General features: G+C 41.6%; 1 protein-coding gene and 1 pseudogene across 1 annotated transcript; both read left to right on the forward strand.

Annotated features, from left to right (window-relative positions):
• The first annotated feature begins 1013 nt into the window (after positions 1-1013).
• On the forward strand, positions 1014-4969 carry LOC139577819 (granzyme B(G,H)-like). The gene is made up of 5 exons (XM_071404990.1): positions 1014-1071; positions 1333-1504; positions 2183-2321; positions 2541-2798; positions 4757-4969. Exons 1-5 carry the CDS (start codon positions 1014-1016, stop codon positions 4919-4921), a joined length of 792 nt encoding a protein of 263 aa, XP_071261091.1. The 3' UTR covers positions 4922-4969.
• Positions 4970-17813: 12844 nt separating this feature from the next.
• Positions 17814-18793, forward strand: LOC139577821 (mast cell protease 1A-like; annotated as a pseudogene).
• Positions 18794-19582: the final 789 nt, after the last annotated feature.

Consider the following 19582-nt stretch of genomic DNA (forward strand, 5'->3'; position numbering starts at 1 on the left):
TAATTGTGGAATTTCTTTCCTTCTTAATGCGTTTGAGCCAGTCAGTTGTGTTGTGACAAGGTAGGGGTGGTACACAGAAGATAGTCCTATTTGGTAAAAGACCAAGTCCATATTTTGGCAAGAACAGCTCAAATAAGCAAAGAGAAACGACAATCCATAATTTCTTTGAGACACGAAGGTCAGTCAATTCAAAAAATATCAAGAACTTTGAAAGGATGATCGGATGATTTCTGTGGCAGTTTGTATAGTTCTGACTCTCTTGCCCCCTCCACTGGATATACCGCAGTACTTGATTTACTCTTAAAGGTTTAAATCTATAAGAGCTGAATCCTAACTTGAGATCTGTGCATATCACTAGGATTGGAATGAAAGGATTAATCTCTTAAAGCAGCAATCAGCAGTTGAAACAATGACAAAGAGCTCCCCCCGTTTTGTTAAAAAGCTGAGGGATGGGGCCGGAGAAATGTAACCACTCAAATGTATAGACAGAGCTATGGATTCAAGTACTGGGCATCCATGATATAAAAATTATAGTTTTAACCAAGTTTTGAGGCTATACAGTGTTGGTTTGCATTTACTTTGTTTAAAAACATTGGGAGGAAACAATCTTATATTTTGGGTTCTGATGGTGTTTGACAGTTGACCTGAGCCCATGAGTCAATTATAAGTTATATTATTGAAGTATCAATTGGTGCATTTCATTCATTTATGAGTCCAACAATTGATGTAGCAACTGCAGATTGCCCCTTTAAGCCTATTTCTCACAGATTGGGAGAAACAGAGTGTGGATTTACCAGTGTAAGACCACCATGTCTGCTTGTCAGTGTCCTGCTATTCTAGTAAAATGTGAATAACCACAATGTGGTCACCTATATGTGGTGTGAATGTGGTGGGTGAATGAATGATATGCAAGGTTCACACATTCATAGCTCAAATCCTGTGTGGGTAGATGGGCTGGGAGGGGTTTATAAAGATGCTCAGGACTTTTGAGGACAGTCTGAGAAGAAGACAATATGGCTGCCACATCTGTTCTGCTCCTGCTGGTCACTCTCCTGCCCCCTCAAGGGCTCACAAGGTAAGACCAAACTTTACCTATCACTTCAACCTATCCCATGTACACTCACACTTCCACTCACTCTGGCGGTTAAAAGAGGATGACATTTGACCCTCTAACCATGGACAGCAGAAAACTGCAAAGTGACACTGATTTCGTTGTATAGCAATAACATAAAAATTCACGTGATGATCACAAATTCTAGTCTTTGAATTCTAGTCATTTAAAGCCCACTGTTGTTAATTTGGGTTTCATTGGGGATATCTCTATGTCTCTACCAGCCCACCAGGACTCTGGCATTGTGAATGGAGAAAAGACCAAAACCAACTCTAAACCCTACATGGTCTCTGTGCAGGAGAGGAACAAGGAAACGGAAAAGAGGGAACATATCTGTGGGGGGTTTCTTGTGTCAGATAACTTTGTCATGACGGCCGCTCACTGCTACACAAGGTAATTGTGTTTTACTCTTATCCTATTGAACTATTTGAGGGAGAAAACTACTCACACCAAGAAGTCATAAGTGGTTCTGTGGTCTTTGTAAAAAATTGCAGATTTGCTTTATGCTGTAGAACAGGGGTGTCAGACAAATTTTGCCCCGGGGGCCACATTCGGTCTACAACTAGGTCTGGAGGGCCGCACTGAAAATGTGTTATATTTGTTTGCCGTCAAAATGTGCAAAAGATTACAAAACATAGTTTCCGATGCTGCCTGACTGTCTAGCTTTAATTTAGGTGATTATTAGCAACCTGGACAGTGGATACCATCAAGAAACGGTTGTCATTTCTACAGTTTAAATTTGGTTTCAGTAATTTTAAAGTATAAATGAGTTCCCTTCCCCCTCCATTAAAAAAAATATCTTATTAATATTATTGTATTTTCTGTAAATATTTTTACTCAAACCACCCCATCAGTCAGATTGGACTCCCTCGCTGTAGAATGTTCTGTGTGCTTAGAAGCTCAGTGAGTAGCATGTTGTTTCCTCTTCATAGGGGTGTGATAAGCAAGTCAAAGCTTATGGAGGAAAGGAAGTACAATAGCTCCAGTGATATCCTCCAAGTTAGTGGAAAATCACAATCTATATTTTCAGTGAACTATTGCCATTCAGTAATTGTTTCTTTGTCCTTGTAGTGGTGTACAGCTGACGGTTGTGGTTGGTGTTCATAACATTAAAAAGTGGGAACATTCGGCTCAGAGGATTGGTGTGAAAAGTTATTACATCAATGATTACAATCCCGAAACACACAAGAATGACATCATGCTGTTGGAGGTAAATGAGAGGGAAGTAATGAAGTGTGTGTAAGGGGTAACTAGAGTATGTTATAAACACCTATTCAAGTCAGGTGTGATGTATATGATTTTGTATGATTACCTTCCCAGAAGGGAATTGTGTCGCATTCAAATACTTAATAAACCCTTTGCAGGGATATTCTACCCTGCCTGACACAACACATGGGACTCTAACTGCAATCCTGTACTCTAAACACAGCTCAAGACACCCACCCCAAGGCGGAGTTCTGTGAAGCCGATCCCTGTCGCTAAGAAAGACCTGCACATCAAGGCTGGAGCTATCTGTAATGTGGCAGGATGGGGAGCCACTGAAACTAACGGCTTTGTAAACGCAGATCTATTGGATGTAAATGTTGCTGTTGTAGACAGGGGTGACTGCCAGAGAACTTGGAGAAGAGCCATACCCACTTCTATGATATGTGCCGGTGGTACTGCTGATGATAAAGGCTTTTGTCAGGTACGGTTATAAAGTATAGTTAATTCTGAAATTAATAATAATAATCATAATAATATACAGGTATATTATATAAACATGAAGTGACACAATTTCACCTGGTTAATATTGCCTGCTAACCTGGATTTCTTTTAGTTAAATATGCAGGTTTAAAAATATATACTTCTGTGTATTGATTCTAAGAAAGGCATTGATGTTTATGGTTAGGTACAGTCGTGCAACGATTATGCTTTTTTCGCAAATGTGCTTTTGTTAAATCATCCCCCGTTTGGCGAAGTTGGCTGTCTTTGTTAGGAAGAAATAGTCTTCACACAGTTCGCAACGAGCCAGGCGGCCCAAACTGCTGCATATACCCTGACTCTGTTGCAAGAGAAGTGACACATTTTCCCTAGTTAAAAGAAATTCATTTTAGCAGGCAATATTAACTAAATATGCAGGTTTAAAAATATATACTTGTGTATTGATTTTAAGAAAGGCATTGATGTTTATGGTTAGGTACATGTCGGAGCAACGACAGTCCTTTTTCGCACCACATCGATTATATGCAACGTAGGACACGCTAGATAAACTAGTAATATCATCAACCATGTGTAGTTAACTAGTGATTATGATTGATTGATTGATTGTTTTTTATAAGGTAAGTTTAATGCTAGCTAGCAACTTACCTTGGCTTCTTACTGCATTCGTGTAACAGGCAGGCTCCTCGTGGAGTGCAATGTAAAGCAGGTGGTTGGACTAGTTTACTGTAAAGTTGCAAGATTGAATCCCCGAGCTGACGAGGTAAAAATCTGTCATTCTGCCCCTGAACAAGGCAGTTAACCCACCGTTCCTAGGCCGTCATTGAAAACAAGAATGTGTTCTTAACTGACTTGCCTAGTTAAATAAAGGTGTAAAAAAACACCAAATCTGTGTCCAAAAATACCGATTTCCGATTGTTATGAAAACTTGAAATCGGCCCTAATTAATCGGCCATTCCGATTGATCGGTCGACCTCTAAAATGTATCACTAGCCACTTTAAACAATGCCACTTTTATATGTTTACATACCCTACATTACTCATCTCATATGTATATACTGTACTCTATACCACCTTAATGAATCTTGCCATGCCGTTCTATACCATCACTCATTCATATATATTTTTTTTTTATGTACATATTCTTATTCATTCCTTTACACTTGTGTGTATAAGGTAGTTGTTGTGAATTTGTTAGGTTAGATTACTCGTTGGATATTACTGCATTGTCGGAACTAGAAGCACAAGCATTTCGCTACACTCGCATTAACATCTGCTAACCATGTGTATATGACAAATAAAATTTGATTTGATTTGATGGAGAATCCAATGCACACTTAACCAGCATGGCTACCACAGCATTCTGCAGCGATACGCCATCCCATCTGGTTTGCGCTTAGTGGGACTATCATTTGTTTTTCAACAGGACAATGACCCAAAACACACCTCCAGGCTGTGTAAAGTCTATTTGACCAAGAAGGAGGGTGATGGAGTGCTGCATCAGATGACCTGGCCTCCACAATCACTCGACCTCAGCCCAATTGAGATGGTTTGGGATGAGTTGTACTGCAGAGTGAATGAAAAGCAGCTAATAAGTTCTCAGAACATCTGGAAACTCCTTCAAAAGTATTCCTCATGAAGCTGGATGAGAGAATGCCAAGATTGTGCAAACCTGTCATCAAGGCAAAGGATGGCTACTTTGAAGAATCTCAAATATATAATATTTTGATTTGTTTAACACTTTTTTAGGTTACTACATAATTCCATATGTGTTATTCAATGGTTTTGATGTCTTCACTGTTATTCTACAATGTAGAAAATAGTAAAAATAAAGAAAACCCCTTGAATGAGTAGGTGTGTCCAAACTTTTGACTGGTACTTTGACTGTTTTTCAAATGTAGAGTAACTGTTTCTTCTCGTCTGTGTTTCAACCATTCATTTCAGGGAGATTCAGGAGGTCCTCTGGTGTGTGGAGGGATAGCAGTGGGAGTTGTGTCCTTCAATGATGCAGACTATTGCAACCAGTCGAGAGCACCCAATGTCTACACCAACATATCAACCTATCTCCCCTGGATCAAGAAAGTAACTGGTCTTAAATCAGTCAACTAAATGATTAATAAACACACACACTCTTTGTTACAGAAAATATTAACTGAGTATATGTGCATGTGTGTTGATTTCCTGTAAAAGTCTCAAGTACTGACAGACAACATAGGGTTATTATTTTATATGCATTTTTAGACAGATAGGCTACATGGAATCATGTGGTTAAGACAACAAAGTATCTCTGGTTACATGAAAGCGACACAATTCTCGGAAAGCACACCACTGCTTATTTTCAGTGCCAGAAGCCTTGGTCACTGTGGTTCGTTTATCTGGTTTGTAGTGCTGCTAAGCATGGCACTAACGCACTGCAAACTTAGCAGGTGCAAAAACTGCTGCACAGGTACTGGAAAAACAGACTGAGATGACAGTAGCATAGTCTGTCAAAGTTAATGTATCTAGAGTGTGGTCAAACATCATAAACCTCTAGTTGGTCATGGTTGCCATGTAGAGGTTACATTGGCACAGAATTGGGTGAAACACAGGAGGGCGTCAACCTCCATGTGAGACACATAGCTCTTGAATGAGGGAGGAAGTATATGCTACATTAATAGGTACTATAATCTGGTGGGATTCCCTGGAGTTATACAAAACACTACAGTAGGTCAATGTTGCACGTAGTAACAATGCATTGTAGGGGGAAAAACATTGAATGTGGGAAACTAGGCCCATGTCTACTTTAGTGGGGAAGCTGCACCATCTTTTGTTTGTAAGACTGAATAACTTTCAGAAATAGGTCTGACTTCCCTCTGCTGGATATACTGAGACGCATGGCAAATGATCTTACAAGCATTTCTAAACACAATTCTTTCAGTAATATCTGGAATTACAAATACTTTTAAGCCATTGTTTTTCACAAGAAAAAGTAGTGATTAAAACTGTCCTGTTTGATCAAAGAAAGTTAACTGATAGACTAAGTACGGCAAATATAATCTTAGGGCTGTTCTCCCGGCAAATATCAACAGTCATAATCTGTGATCTATACCAGGTGTCAAGCAATGGTACAAATGGAAAGTCCCCACTGTGGTGGACTTCACACCCTGTGAAACTAAGTGGTACATCCTGTAAAGGCTTTAGAGAGACACTCAGCACTTTGAAAGCCAGCAGTCTGAGAAGACAAAGACCTCAACCCCATCAAACACCTTTGGGATGAATGTGAACGGCGACTGCGAGCCAGGCCTAACCGCCCAACATCAGTGCTCGACCTCACTAATGTTCTTGTGGCTGAATGGAAGCAAGTCCCCGCAAGTCCCCAACATCTAGTGGAAAGCCATCCCAGAAGAGTGGAGGCTGTTATAGCAGGAAAGGTGGGACCAACTCTATATTAATGACCATTGGTCTATTTACCCCTCTTAATTTCGCCTACCGACTTGAAAAAAAATCTAAATATACATTGAGTTATTTGGCAAAATACAGACGTTGCCATTATGTTGGGGAAATAGGGGTGTCTAAAAGTGCATTCTTATTTAACCAGCTTACTTAACCAGAATCCAAGATGGCGTAGCAGTTCAGACATCTTTGTTTTGTCGTGTTCCGTGTATATATCTTTTTTTCTTTGTATATCTTTAGTATATATTTTTAACCTCAATTTCAACATACTCTCCTGCAACCCGCCTCACCCAATGTGAAATGGATCTGCTATTTTCTATACTTTAGAACCGGAATCCCCAACAGAAGATAGGCAGCTAACTAGCTACTAGCTAGTAGTCAGTTAGCCACTGCTAGCAGTCATCAGCTAACCTTAGCCCGGTCAACTCCTGCCAGTCTGCACAGTGTGATTCAACCCAGAGCATACCGGACTGCTTTTTCTCCACCAAATCTCCACATCTCCGGATTCCTACCGCAAGCTCTGAACCTTTTCACCTGGATCATTGCAGCTAGCTAGCTGCTATCCGAGTGGCTACTCTTGGCTAACGTCTCTGTCCCGAAGCAAGCACCAGTTAGCCTGGAACTAGCCTTGTGCTAGGTCCATCTCCCGGCTAGCTGAAGAGCTCCATCAGCCACTCCTTGGGCTACAATACCTATTTTGCCAATTGGCCTGGACCCTTTTTCTACATTACTCATCTCATATGTATATACTGTACTCTATACCATCTACTGCATCTTGCCTATGCCGTTCTGTACCATCACTCATTCATATATCTTTATGTACATATTCTTTATCCCTTTACACTTGTGTGTATAAGGTAGTAGTTGTGGAATTGTTAGGTTAGATTACTTGTTGGTTATTACTGCATTGTCGGAACTAGAAGCACAAGCATTTCGCTACACTCGCATTAACATCTGCTAACCATGTGTATGTGACAAATAAAATTTGATTTGATTTGATTTAAAAGCCTTGGTTTCATGCATGTTAGCATTAGAAGCCTCCCCCTAAATTGGTTTTATTCACAGCTTTAGCACACTCTGCCAACCTGGATGTTCTTGCCGTGTCTGAATACTGGCTTAGGAAGGCCACCAAAAATCCTGAAATTTCCATCCCTATCTATAACATTTTCCGACAAGATAGAACTGCCAAAGGGGCCGGAGTTTCAATCTACTGCAGGGATAGCCTGCAGAGTTCTGTTATACTATCCAGGTCTGTGGCCAAACAATTCGAGCTTATACTTCTAAAACTCGACCTTTCCAGAAACAAGTCTCTCACCGTTGCCGCTTGTTTTAGACCACCTTCAGCCCACAGCTGTGCCCTGGACACCATATGTCTCAAATAAAACTGTGAAGGACATCGGCGTTACTCTGGACCCTGATCTCGCTTTTTTCCATCTATGTAACATTGCAAAAATCTGAAACTTTTTGTCCAAAAATGATGCAGAAAAATGTATCCATGCTTTTGTTGGTTAGACTACTGCAATGCTCTACTTTCCGGCTACCCGGATAAAGCACTAAATAAACGTCAGTTAGTGATAAACACGGCTGCTAGAATCTTGACTAGAACCAAAAAATGTTGATCATATTACTCCAGTGTTAGCATCTCCACACTGGCTTCCTGTTAAGGCAAGGGCTGATTTCAAGGTTTTACTGCTAACCTACAAAGCATTACATGGGCTTGCTCCTACTTATATTTCCGATTTGGTCCTGCAGGACATGCCTACACGTACGCTATGGTCACAAGACACAGGCCTCCTTACTGTCCCTAGAATTTCTAAGCAAACAGCTGGAGGCAGGGCTTTCTCCTATAGAGCTCAATTTTTATGGAATGGTCTGCCTATCCATGTGAGAGACGGTCTCAACCTTTAAGTCTTTGTTGAAGACTCATCTCTTTGGTAGGTCCTATGATTGAGTGTAGTCTGGCCCAGGAGTATGAAGGTGAACGGAAAGGCACTGGAGCAATGATCAGCCCTTGCTGTCTCTGCCTGGCTGGTTCCCCTCTCTCCACTGGGATTCTCTGCCTCTAACCCTATTAAAGGGGCTGAGTCACTGGCTTACTGGTGCTCGTCCATGCCGTCCCTAGGAGGGGTGCATCACTTGAGTGGGTTGAGTCACTGACATGATCTTCCTGTCCGGGTTGGCGCCTCCCCTTGGCTTGTGCCGTGGCGGACATCTTCGTGGGCTATACTCGGCCTTGTCTCAGGATGGTGCGTTGGTGTGGGGGTGGTGTGGGGGCTATGCTTTGGCAAAGTGGGTGGGGTTATATCCTGCCTGTTTGGCCCTGTCCGGGGGTATCATCAGACGGGGCCACAGTGTCTCCCAACTCCTCCTGTCTCAGCCTCCAGTATTTATGCTGCAGTAGTTTATGTGTCAGTCTGTTATAGGGTCCGTCTGTTATATCTGGAGTATTTCTCCTGTCTTATCCGGTGTCCTGTGTGAATTTAAGTATGCTCCCTCTAATTCTCTCATTCTCTCTCTCTCGGAGGATCTGAGCCCTAGGACCAGGACTACCTGGCCTGATGACTCCTTGCTGTCCCCAGTCCACCTGGCCGTTCTGCTGCTGTTCCAGTTTCAACTGTTCTGCCTGCGGCTATGGAACCCTGACCTGTTCACCGGACGTGCACCCTGTCCCAGGCCTGCTGTTTTCAACTCTCTAGAGACAGCAGGAGCGGTAGAGATACTCTGAATGATCGGCTATGAAAAGCCAACTGACATTTACTCCTGAGGTGCTGACCTGTTGCACCCTCGACAACCACTGTGATTATTATTATTTGACCCTGCTGGTCATTTATGAACATTTGAACATCTTGGCCATGTTCTGTTATAATCTCCACCCGGCACAGCCAGAAGAGGACTGGCCACCCCTCATAGCCTGGTTCCTCTCTATGTTTCTTCCTAGGTTCTGGCCTTTCTAGGGAGTTTTTCCTAGCCACCATGCTTCTACACCTGCATTGCTTGCTGTTTGGGGTTTTGGGCTGTGTTTCTGTATAGCACTTTATGAAATCGGCTGATGTAAGAAGGGCTTTATAAATAAATTTGATATGTGAATTGATTGCCCTTCATCTATCTTCAGAGTTCGTACTGTTAGGTGACCTAAACTGGGACATGCTTAACACTCCGTCCGTCCTGCAATCTAAGCTAGATGCCCTCAATCTGACACAAATTATCAATGAACCTACCAGGTACAACCCCAAATCCGTAAACACGGGCACCCACATTGATATCATCCTGACCAACCTGCCCTCTAAATATACCCCTGCTGTCTTCAACCATGATCTCAGCGATCGCTGCCTCATTGCCTGCGTCCGTAATGGGTCTGCGTTCAAACGACCACCCCTCATCACTGTCAAACGCTCCCTAAAACACTTCAGCGAGCAGGCCTTTCTAATCGACCTGGCCCGGGTATCCTGGAAGGATATTGACCTCATTCCGTCAGAAGAGGATGCCTGGTTATTATTTAAAAGTGCTTTCCTCACCATCTTAAATAAGCATGTCCCATTCAAAAAGAAATTGAACCAGGAACAGATATAGCCCTTGGTTCACTCCAGACCTGACTATCCTTGACCAGCACAAAAACATCCTGTGGCGTACTGCATTAGCATCGAACCGCCCCCATGATATGCAACTTTTCAGGGAAGTTAGGAACAAATATGCACAGGCAGGTAGGAAAGCAAAGGCTAGCTTTTTCAAACAGAAATGTGCATCCTGTAGCACAAACTCCAAAAGGTTCTGGGACACTGTAAAGTCCATGGAGAATAAGAACACATCCTCCCAGCTGCCAACTGCACTGAGGCTAGGAAACACTATCACCAGCGATAAATCCACGATAATTGAGAATTTCAATAATAACTTTTCCTACGACTGGCCATGCTTTCCACCTGGCTACCCCTACCCCGGTCAACAACCCTGCACCCCCCACAGCAACTTGCCCAAGCCTCCCCCATTTCTCCTTCACCCAAATCCAGATAGCTAATGTTCTGAAAGAGTTGCAAAATCTGGACCCCTACAAATCAGCTGGGCTAGACAATCTGGACCCTCTCTTTCTAAAATGATCTGCCGCAATTGTTGCAACCCCTATTACTAGCCTGTTCAACCTCTCTTTTGTATCGTCTGAGATCCCCAAAGATTGGAAAGCTGACAATAGACAATCTGTCATCCCCCTCTTCAAAGGGGGAGACACTCTAGACCCAAACTGTTACAGACCTATATCTATCCTACCCTGCCTTTCTAAGGTCCTTGATAGCCAAGTTAACAAACAGATCACAGACCATTTCGAATCCCACCATACCTTCTCCGCTATGCAATCTGGTTTCCGAGCTGGTCATGGGTGCACCTCAGCCACGCTCAAGGTCCTAAACGATGTCATAACCGCCATCGACAAAAGACAATACTGTGCAGCCGTATTCATCGACCTGGCCAAGCATTCGACTCTGTCAATCACCACATTCTTATCGTCAGACTCAACAGCCTTGTTTTCTCAAATGACTGCCTCGCCTGGTTCACCAACTACTTCTCTGATAGAGTTCAGTGTGTCAAATTGGAGGGCCTGTTGTCTGAACCTCTGGCAGTCTCTATGGGGGTGCCACAGGGTTCAATTCTCAGGCCGACTCTTTTCTCTGAATACATCAATGATGTCTCTCTTGCTGCTGGTGATTATCTGATTATCTACGCAGACGACACCATTCTGTAAACTTCTGGCCCTTCTTTGGACACTGTGTTAAAACCTCTTGTCACTACAGGGGGTGCTGTTTCAACTTCGACATTTAGCGTTCCCAAATTAAACTGCCTCGTACTCAATTCTTGCTCGTACAATATGCATATTATTATTACTATTGGATAGAAAACAATCTCTAGTTTCTAAAACCGTTTGAATTATGTCTGTGGGTGAACCAGAACTCTTTCTGCAGCGAAATCCATGACAGGAACTGCGAAGGTCTGAAAACGAGGCTCTGTTCCCAGATCAGTTTAAAGCTCTGTATGTGTCCTATGGGTCGACATGAACTGCACCCGCCTTCCCCTGGATGTCAGTAACCAATGAGAAGTGGAATGGAGTGTCTACGTAGCTCTCAGAGCTTATAAAAGGCCAAGGAACGAAGTGCGCTCTCTTTTCATCGTTCGTCATTGCGCAAAGCAAGACCTCAAGATGGCATTTTGAAACGCTCAGTTATCGGCCTTAGCTATATCCGTCTGTAATTTAATTCGATATAGGTGTTAGAAACATCATAACGAAGTTATTTTAAACCGAGTTATATCAGTTTATGCGAGTATATTGCTATTTTCGGAATTTCCTTAGTATTGCGTTTTGGGGATTTGGGAATGTTGTGGCCACATAGCTATTGTTAGCTGCTAATTCCGAAGTTGAAGACGACGCTTTACAACCAAGCAACGATTCTTTTGGACAAAGGACACCTTGCCCAAGATTCTGATGGAAGCTCGTCCAAAAGTAAGAACTATTTATGATGTTATTCCGTATTTATGTGGAAAAATGTAAACGCATTTGTCCGCCGTTATTGCGGCACTAGTCTGGCTGTAACGCACACTGTATGTCTAGTAACGTTAATTTTAAAAATCTAACTCAGCGGTTGCATTAATAACTAATGCATCTTTCATTTGCTGTCCAACCTGTATTTTTTAGTCAATCTAATCGATAAATAATCGTAAACTTAGGTGCCTTTCCAAGATGGCGCCGGCCAGAATGCATGACCTGTTGCCACTCATCACATTGTATAACCACGATTTGTGCTGCTAAATATGCACATTTTCGAACAAAACCTATTTGCATTGTGTAATATGATGTTACAGGACTGTCATCTGACGAAGTATATCAAGGTTAGTCAAAAATTATATATCTTTTGCTGTATTGTTACGATCGCTAACCTGTGCTGCTGGTAAATTGCTTGTGTTTCTGGCTATTGTGCTAAGCTAATATAATGCTATATTGTGTTTTCGCTGTAAAACACTTAAAAAATCTGACATATTGGCTGGATTCACAAGATGTTGGGCTTTCATTTGCTGTACGCTGTGTATTTTTCAGAAATGTTTTAAGATGAGTAATTAGGTATTTGACGTTGGTCTCTGTAATTATTCTGGCAGCTTCGGCACTATTTCAGATTGCAGCTGCAATGTAGAACTGTGATTTATACCTGAAATATGCACATTTTTCTAAAAAAACATATGCTATACAATAAATATGTTATCAGACTGTCATCTTATGAAGTTGTTTCTTGGTTAGTGGCTATTTATATCTTTATTTGGTCGAATTAGTGATGGCTACTGATGGAGTAAAAAAGTGGTGGAGTAAAAAAAGTGGTGTATTTTGCTAACGTGGTTAGCTAATAGATTTACATATTGTGTCTTCCCTGTAAAACATTTTAAAAATCAGAAATGATGGCTGGATTCACAAGATGTGTATCTTTCATCTGGTGTCTTGGACTTGTGATTTAATGATATTTAGATGCTAGTATTTACTTGTGACGCTATGCTAGGCTATGCTAGTCAGCTTTTTTACTGTGGGGGGTGCTCCCGGATCCGGGTTTGGGAGGAATTAGAGGTTAACTAACCTCCAGACGAGCTTCAATGCCATACAACTCTCCGTCCGTGGCCTCCAACTGCTCTTAAATGCAAGTAAAACTAAATGCATGCTCTTCAACCGATCGCTGCCCGCAACTGCCCGCCCGTCCAGCATCACTACTCTGGATGGTTCTGACTTAAAATATGTGGACAACTACAAATACCTAGGTGTCTGGCTAGACTGTAAACTATCCTTTCAGACTCACATTAAGCAACTCCAATCCAAAGTTAAATCTCGAATCGGCTTCTTATTTCGCAACAAAGCCTCCTTCACTCATGCTGCCAAACATACCCTCCTAAAACTGACTAGGCTACCGATCCTTGACTTCGGCGATGACATTTACAAAATAGCCTCCAACACTCTACTCAGCAAATTGGATGCAGACTATCACAGTACTATCCGTTTTGTCACCAAAGCCCCATATACTACCCACCACTGCGACCTGTATGCTCTCGTTGGCTGGCCCTCACTTCATATTTGTCGCCAATCCCACTGGCTCCAGGTCATCTATAAATCTTTGCTAGGTAAAGCCCTACCTTATCTCAGCTCACTGGTCACCATAGCAGCACCCACCCGTAGCACGCGCTCCAGCAGGTATATTTCACTGGTCACCCCCAAAGCCAATTCCTTTCAGTTCTCTGCTGCCAATGACTGGAACGAACTGCAAAAATCACTGAAGCTGGAGACTCATATCTCCCTCACTAACTTTAAGCACCAGCTGTCAGAGCAGCTCACAGATCATTGCACCTGTACATAGCCCATCTGTAAATAGCCCATCCAACTACCTCATCCCCATATTGTTATATATTTTTTTGCTCCTTTGCACCCCAGTATCTCTACTTGCACATTCATCTTCGGCACATCTATCACTCCAGTGTTTAATTGCTATATTGTAATTACTTCACCACTATGGCCTATTTTTTGCCTTTCTCCTTAATCTTTCCTCATTTGCACACACTGTATATAGACTTTTCTATTGTGTTATTGACTGTACGTTTGTTTATTCCATGTGTAACTCTGTGTTGTTGTTTGTGTCGCACTGCTTTGCTTTATCTTGGCCAGGTCTCAGTTGTAAATGAGAACTTGTTCTACCTGGTTAAGTAAAGGTGAAATTAAAAATAAATTAAAAATCTGCTACTATTTGCCTTTGTGTTCTGCATTTTGTGGTTTGAACTAGCAAAAACGTTTCATTATTCACAGGTCTAATTCTCTGATAGCATGGTATGGAAGGCAGCACACTTCTGAGATCAAACTGCTCAGCAAAGCAAAGGCTCTTAAAATCTACCAGATTTAAATATATACATCTATTCTCCAGTGTCTGTGTCTAGTGTCTCTGTTTATGTTAAAGGTGAATCAACAGTTGTTTATTCTTATGCTGTAAATTGCTATTTTATGGTTGTAAGTGATAAAATATATATTTTATATTTTGCAATTCTGAGTAATTACTACTTTAGTAAGGAAATACACTTTATTCGGTGACCTTCGGTATGGAAACTGATGGTCAGATCAACACATTGCTTCGAAAAAATGTATTGCAATTGCTAAATAATTCCAATAGATGGCAGGATAAGACCACGAATTAAATTTCAGATGCTCCATTTTCCTCCTTCCCTTCGCCCTCACAGTAAGACTCCTTCGCGCGCTTCTTTCTGCCCCTTTCCACACTGCTAACGCAAGAGAAAGGACTGAACATAATTTTAACAGATTATTGGTTATTACTATAATGATGGTTCATGTTTATTATTACCTATGTTCATGCTCATGTTTTGAAATTATACTTGATTACTATTTCAATAACGATTATCAATAATCCTGAACATAAATTCAGTCACCTCTGGTCGAGAAAGGTATTTTCCGAGTACATGCATTGTCAAATTCATCAGCCAGCATCGAGCTGCTCTGCCTTCTCGCACAAGCGGAGGTACATTTGTTAACCGCATGGGGTGCATGATGTAATTTATTGGCAGGCTGTGGAAATTGCACTCTTTTCTCGCACTGTCATATCAGATGTTAAGATGATTATATAATACATGTAGAAAAGGACTATAGTTATTTATTGTTTTGCTCTCCCAAAAGCAACACAGGCCTAATATGAGATAGATATACACTAGTTCAAAAGTTTGTGGTCACTTAGAAATGTCCTTGTTTTTTAAAGAAAATCATATTTTTTGTCCATTAAAATGACATCAAACTGATCAGAAATACAGTGTAGACATTGTTAATGTTGTAAATGACTATTGTAGCTGGAAACTGGCAACCATCACCCCTGTGTTCCAATCACACGTTGTGTTAGCTAATCCAAGTTTATCATTTTAAAAGCCTAATTGATCATTGGAAAACCATTTTGCAAATATGTTAGCACAGATGAAAACTGGCCTTCTTTAGACTAGTTGAGTACATTAGAATGTCTAGTTTGAGAAACAAACGCCTCACAAGTCCTCAACTGGCAGCTTCATTAAATAGTTCCCGCAAAACACCAGTCTCAATGTCAACAGTAAAGAGGCGACTCCGGGATGCTGGCCTTCTAGGCAGAGTTGCAAAGAAAAAGCCATATCTCAGACTGGCCAATAAAAAATTAAAGATTAAGATGGGCAAAAGAACAGACACTGGACAGAGGAACTCTGCCTAGAAGGCCAGCATCCCAGAGTCGCCTCTTCACTGTTGACGTTGAGACTGGTGTTTTGCGGGTACTATTTAATTAAGCTGCCAGTTGAGAACTTGTTAGGCATCTGTTTCTCAAACTAAACACTCTAATGTACTTGTCCTCTTGCTCAGTTGTGCACCGGAGCCTCCCACTCCTCTTTCTATTCTGTTTAGAGCCAGTTTGCGCTGTTCTGTGAAGGGAGTAGTGCACAGCGTTGTACGAGATCTTCAGTTTCTTGGCAAATTCTCGCATGGAATAGCCTTCATTTCTCAGAACACGAATAGACTGACGGGTTTCAGAAGAAAGGTCTTTGTTTCCAGCCATTTTGAGCCTGTAATTGAACCCACAAATGCTGATTCTCCATATAATCAACTAGTCTAAAGAAGGCCAGTTTTATTGCTTCTTTATTCAGAACAAAAAATTTCAGCTGTGCTAACATAATTGCAAAAGGGTTTTCTAATGATCAATTAGCCTTTTAAAATGATAAACTTGGATTAGCTAGCACAACGTGCGATTGGAATACAGGAGTGATGGTTGCTGATAATGGGCCTCTGTACGCCTATGTAGATATTCCATGAAAAAAATTAGCCATTTCCAGCTACAAAAGTAATTTACAACATTAACAATGTCTACACTGTATTTCTGATCAATTTGATGTTATTATTCTTTCAAAAACAAGGACATTTCTAAGTGACCCCAAACCTTAATGGTAGTGTGTATATACTATGTAAAGTAATTAGTAACCAGTTTAGAAAATCATATGACATATAGTCTTTGGTTGCATGCAATTTTTTTATGTCAATCAAATTGCTGCTAAAGCCTATAACTTTGTGGTCTTCTGCTGCCATTTATAGGAAATATTTAGCAATTAAAAGTTATTCAAATAAAGACATTGAGCAAAAAACAATCCCCAAGAACCTCAATCAGCCTAGCGGTTAGAGTGTTCGGCCAGTAAACAAAGGTTGCTGGATCGAATCCCAGAGCTGACAAGGTAAAAATCTGTCATATTGCCCTTGAGCAAGGCGGTTAACCCTGTTCCTGGCTGCCAAAGATGTGGATGTCAATTAAGGCAGCCCCCCACACCTCTCGGATTCAGAGGGGTTGGGTTAAATGCAGAAGACACATTTCAGTTGAAGGATTGAGGGAAAGATGAATGGAGCAAGGCACAGAGAGATCTTTGATGAAAACCTGCTCCAGAGCGCTCAGGACCTCAGGACCTTCCAACAGGATAATGACCTTAAGCACACAGCCAAGACAACGCAGGAGTGGCTTTGGGGCAAGTCTCTGAATGTCCTTGAGGGGCCCAGCCAGAGCCTGGACTTGAACCCGATCGAACATCGCTGATGGTTGGTCCCCATCCAACCTGAGAGCTTGAGAGGATCTGCAGAGAAGAATGGGAGAAACTCCCCAAATACAAGTGTGCCAAGTTTGTAGCGTTATACCAAAGAAGACTCTAGGCTGTAATTGTTGCCAAAGGTGCTTCAACAAAGTACAGAATAAAGGGTCTGAATACTTATGTAAATATGCTGGCTTTTTATATTTAATACATTTGCAAACAATTTTTTTTTTTTGGCTTTGTCATTATGGGATAGTGTGTAGATTGATGAGGGGAAACAAACTATTTAATCCATTTTAGAATAAGACTTACGTAACAAAATGTGAAAAAAGTCTGTTCCACTTCATTCTGAGTCTCTTCTGGCAGAGGCATTGGGTGTCCACAGGTGTGTCCTGTTTGTGGTCAACTGTGTGTTCTGCAGGTTCTACATCAGCACTTTCAGTTTTTTGCTCGATACGACCATGACGGTATTTTATATCTGTAGAATTCATCGTCGTTGTCCCGTCCGAGTTCTTCCATTTGTCCATTACTTTGGTTTGTTCCTCTTTTCTTTGGCTTGGAGTTTTGCTGTGTTTAAACTTCAAGGGGCAAGTGGTCCTTTTCTTTTTTCTTTTGTCCACGTTAAATCAATTTGTCAAGTCTGAATAGGGCCTAGGGAGAATATTATTCTGTGGACATCTACCTTTATTTTTCAGTGCTTTGTTTAGACAGATTAGAAATAGCAGGAGACAGAGAAGGAGTGAAAGTGGGACTGGCAGAAGCAGGAACTGAACCCCTGACTTCTGGGGCAGTAAGATGGCAAATTTCTTTGTAATTTGACCTACTCAACCACACAGCCACGTACCGTGTGAGGAACTTGGGCCCCCATAGTGATTCAATCCATCTGCACCACCAAGAGCTTGCCGCCCGGTCAAACTGAGCAATCGGGGGGGAAGGGCCTTGGTCAGGGACGTGACCAAGAACCCAATGGTCACTCTGAAGAAGCTCCAGAGTTCCTCTGCGGAGACAATGCTCAGCAAGTAGACTGTCGTTTCCTCTTCACAGGGGTGTGAATCTGGTGGTTGTGGTTTGTGCTCATGACATTTCAAGGCAGGAAAGCTCTGCTCGCAGGATTGATGTGAAATATTACCACATACATCCTGGTTACAACTCTAAGACATTTCAGAACGACATCATGCTGTTGCAGGTACATGACAGTGGAAGAACGCACACATGTTAGAATGTCTCTTAGCTTAGCGCACAATTGCCCAGGTAATATATGCCAACAGACCTTAGATCAAATAGAGAAACAAATAAGTAAACATATTGAGTTTGTTCAAATCCGGTGCAGTAATCATATATGAAAACCTTTTGAAGATGTGCATAATACCGCTTTGCATAATATCATATAGCTAACTTGAGAATCGACTGTATCTAACTACAGTCATATGCTCCAAATATAGCTCGTCAAAACTACGCCGAAAAGCAAAGCTGTGCAACAGATCCCTCTCCCTAAGAAAGACAACGACATCAAGGCCAAATCCTACTGTACTGTAGCTGGGTAGGGTGCCACTAAAACAGGCGGAACTGCAAACCCACATCTTCTGGAGGTGAATGTCACTGTCGTAGACAGAGCCTCCTGCCAGAGATCATGGGGGAACACTGCCACCATAACCCCGTCTATGATATGTGCTGGTGATACTGCGGCTGATTATAAAGGTGTTTGTCAGGTATAGTCATAGAATGAATGTAGTTAAGGTATGGTCTGATATTCATTCATTATAGAGAAGTGACTTGATTTGCAGAGTAACTGTTTTTAACAAAGTATTACAGGGAGATTCAGACGGTCCTCTGGAGTGTAAGGGGACAGCAGTGAGAGTTGTGTCCTTCAATGAAGAAGGAAACTGTGACAAGGAGCCCAACGTCTACACCAAAATATCCAAGTACCTCTCCTGGATCAAGTGTATCATAAAGTATTAAGGAACCAAATGGAGACATTTGTAATTAATAAAATGTAATTTATCAAACAGAAAAGACCATCAGTCCTTAAATAAACTCAGTGCTGTGTGTTAGCGTGAGCGTGTGAGAAGAATATGAATGCGCTTGTAAGAGAGAGTATTTATGCATGCACGTCAATGTGTCTTTTCCATCTTTCACTTCAGACCAAAGGTATGTGCAATTAAAATGATGACTTTGCTCTTTAAGCCAACAAGTATACATCTTCAGAAAGCTAGCTCCTCTTACATCTTCAGCTGTCTTCATCAAACTCCACCACACGTGGAAACTTGTGGTCAAGACAACAAAGTAACTCTGGTTTCATGAAGGCGACACAATGCTTTGAAACCACACCACAGTTTCAGTTCTCAGACCAGAATACATGATCTGTCTGTCTGTGTCTTCCAGTCTGCCTCTCAGCCTGCTTGCCTGTCTGTCACTCAGAGGGGATGCAGAACATTTCACAGAAGAATACCACCAAGGATCAAGATGAGTCAATAAGGTTGACAGCACAACTTCCTCTTCATCTTAAACTAGCAACAGATTTAAATATGTGATTTACTGTTGTTTCTATAGTGACTTGAAAGTTATGCCCCTTTCATAGTTTCACATTTTCTTTTCATTGTGAAAAAGAATGGTCCCTCTCTTTACCCTGGTGGGATTGGCAAGGTCCCAGTGTCTTTCAAGGCATCAAGAGTGTTGTCCTCCTTTGTAAACCACTGGTGGTTCTTGGTTGGCATGCTAACACCGGAAAGCATCGAACCAGAGAAGATA

Source organism: Salvelinus alpinus, chromosome 6, assembly GCF_045679555.1.
Source record: "Salvelinus alpinus chromosome 6, SLU_Salpinus.1, whole genome shotgun sequence".
NCBI lineage: Eukaryota > Metazoa > Chordata > Actinopteri > Salmoniformes > Salmonidae > Salvelinus > Salvelinus alpinus.

What these genes read in the sequence shown, in the direction of transcription:
- LOC139577819 (XM_071404990.1), top strand. Translation starts at nt 1,014, where the DNA reads ATGGCTGCCACATCTGTTCTGCTCCTGCTGGTCACTCTCCTGCCCCCT. An exon ending in GCCGCTCACTGCTACACAAG is followed by an intron (nt 1,505 to 2,182) that starts GTAATTGTGTTT and finishes TTGTCCTTGTAG; the next exon opens with TGGTGTACAGCTGACGGTTG. An exon ending in ATGATAAAGGCTTTTGTCAG is followed by an intron (nt 2,799 to 4,756) that starts GTACGGTTATAA and finishes CATTCATTTCAG; the next exon opens with GGAGATTCAGGAGGTCCTCT.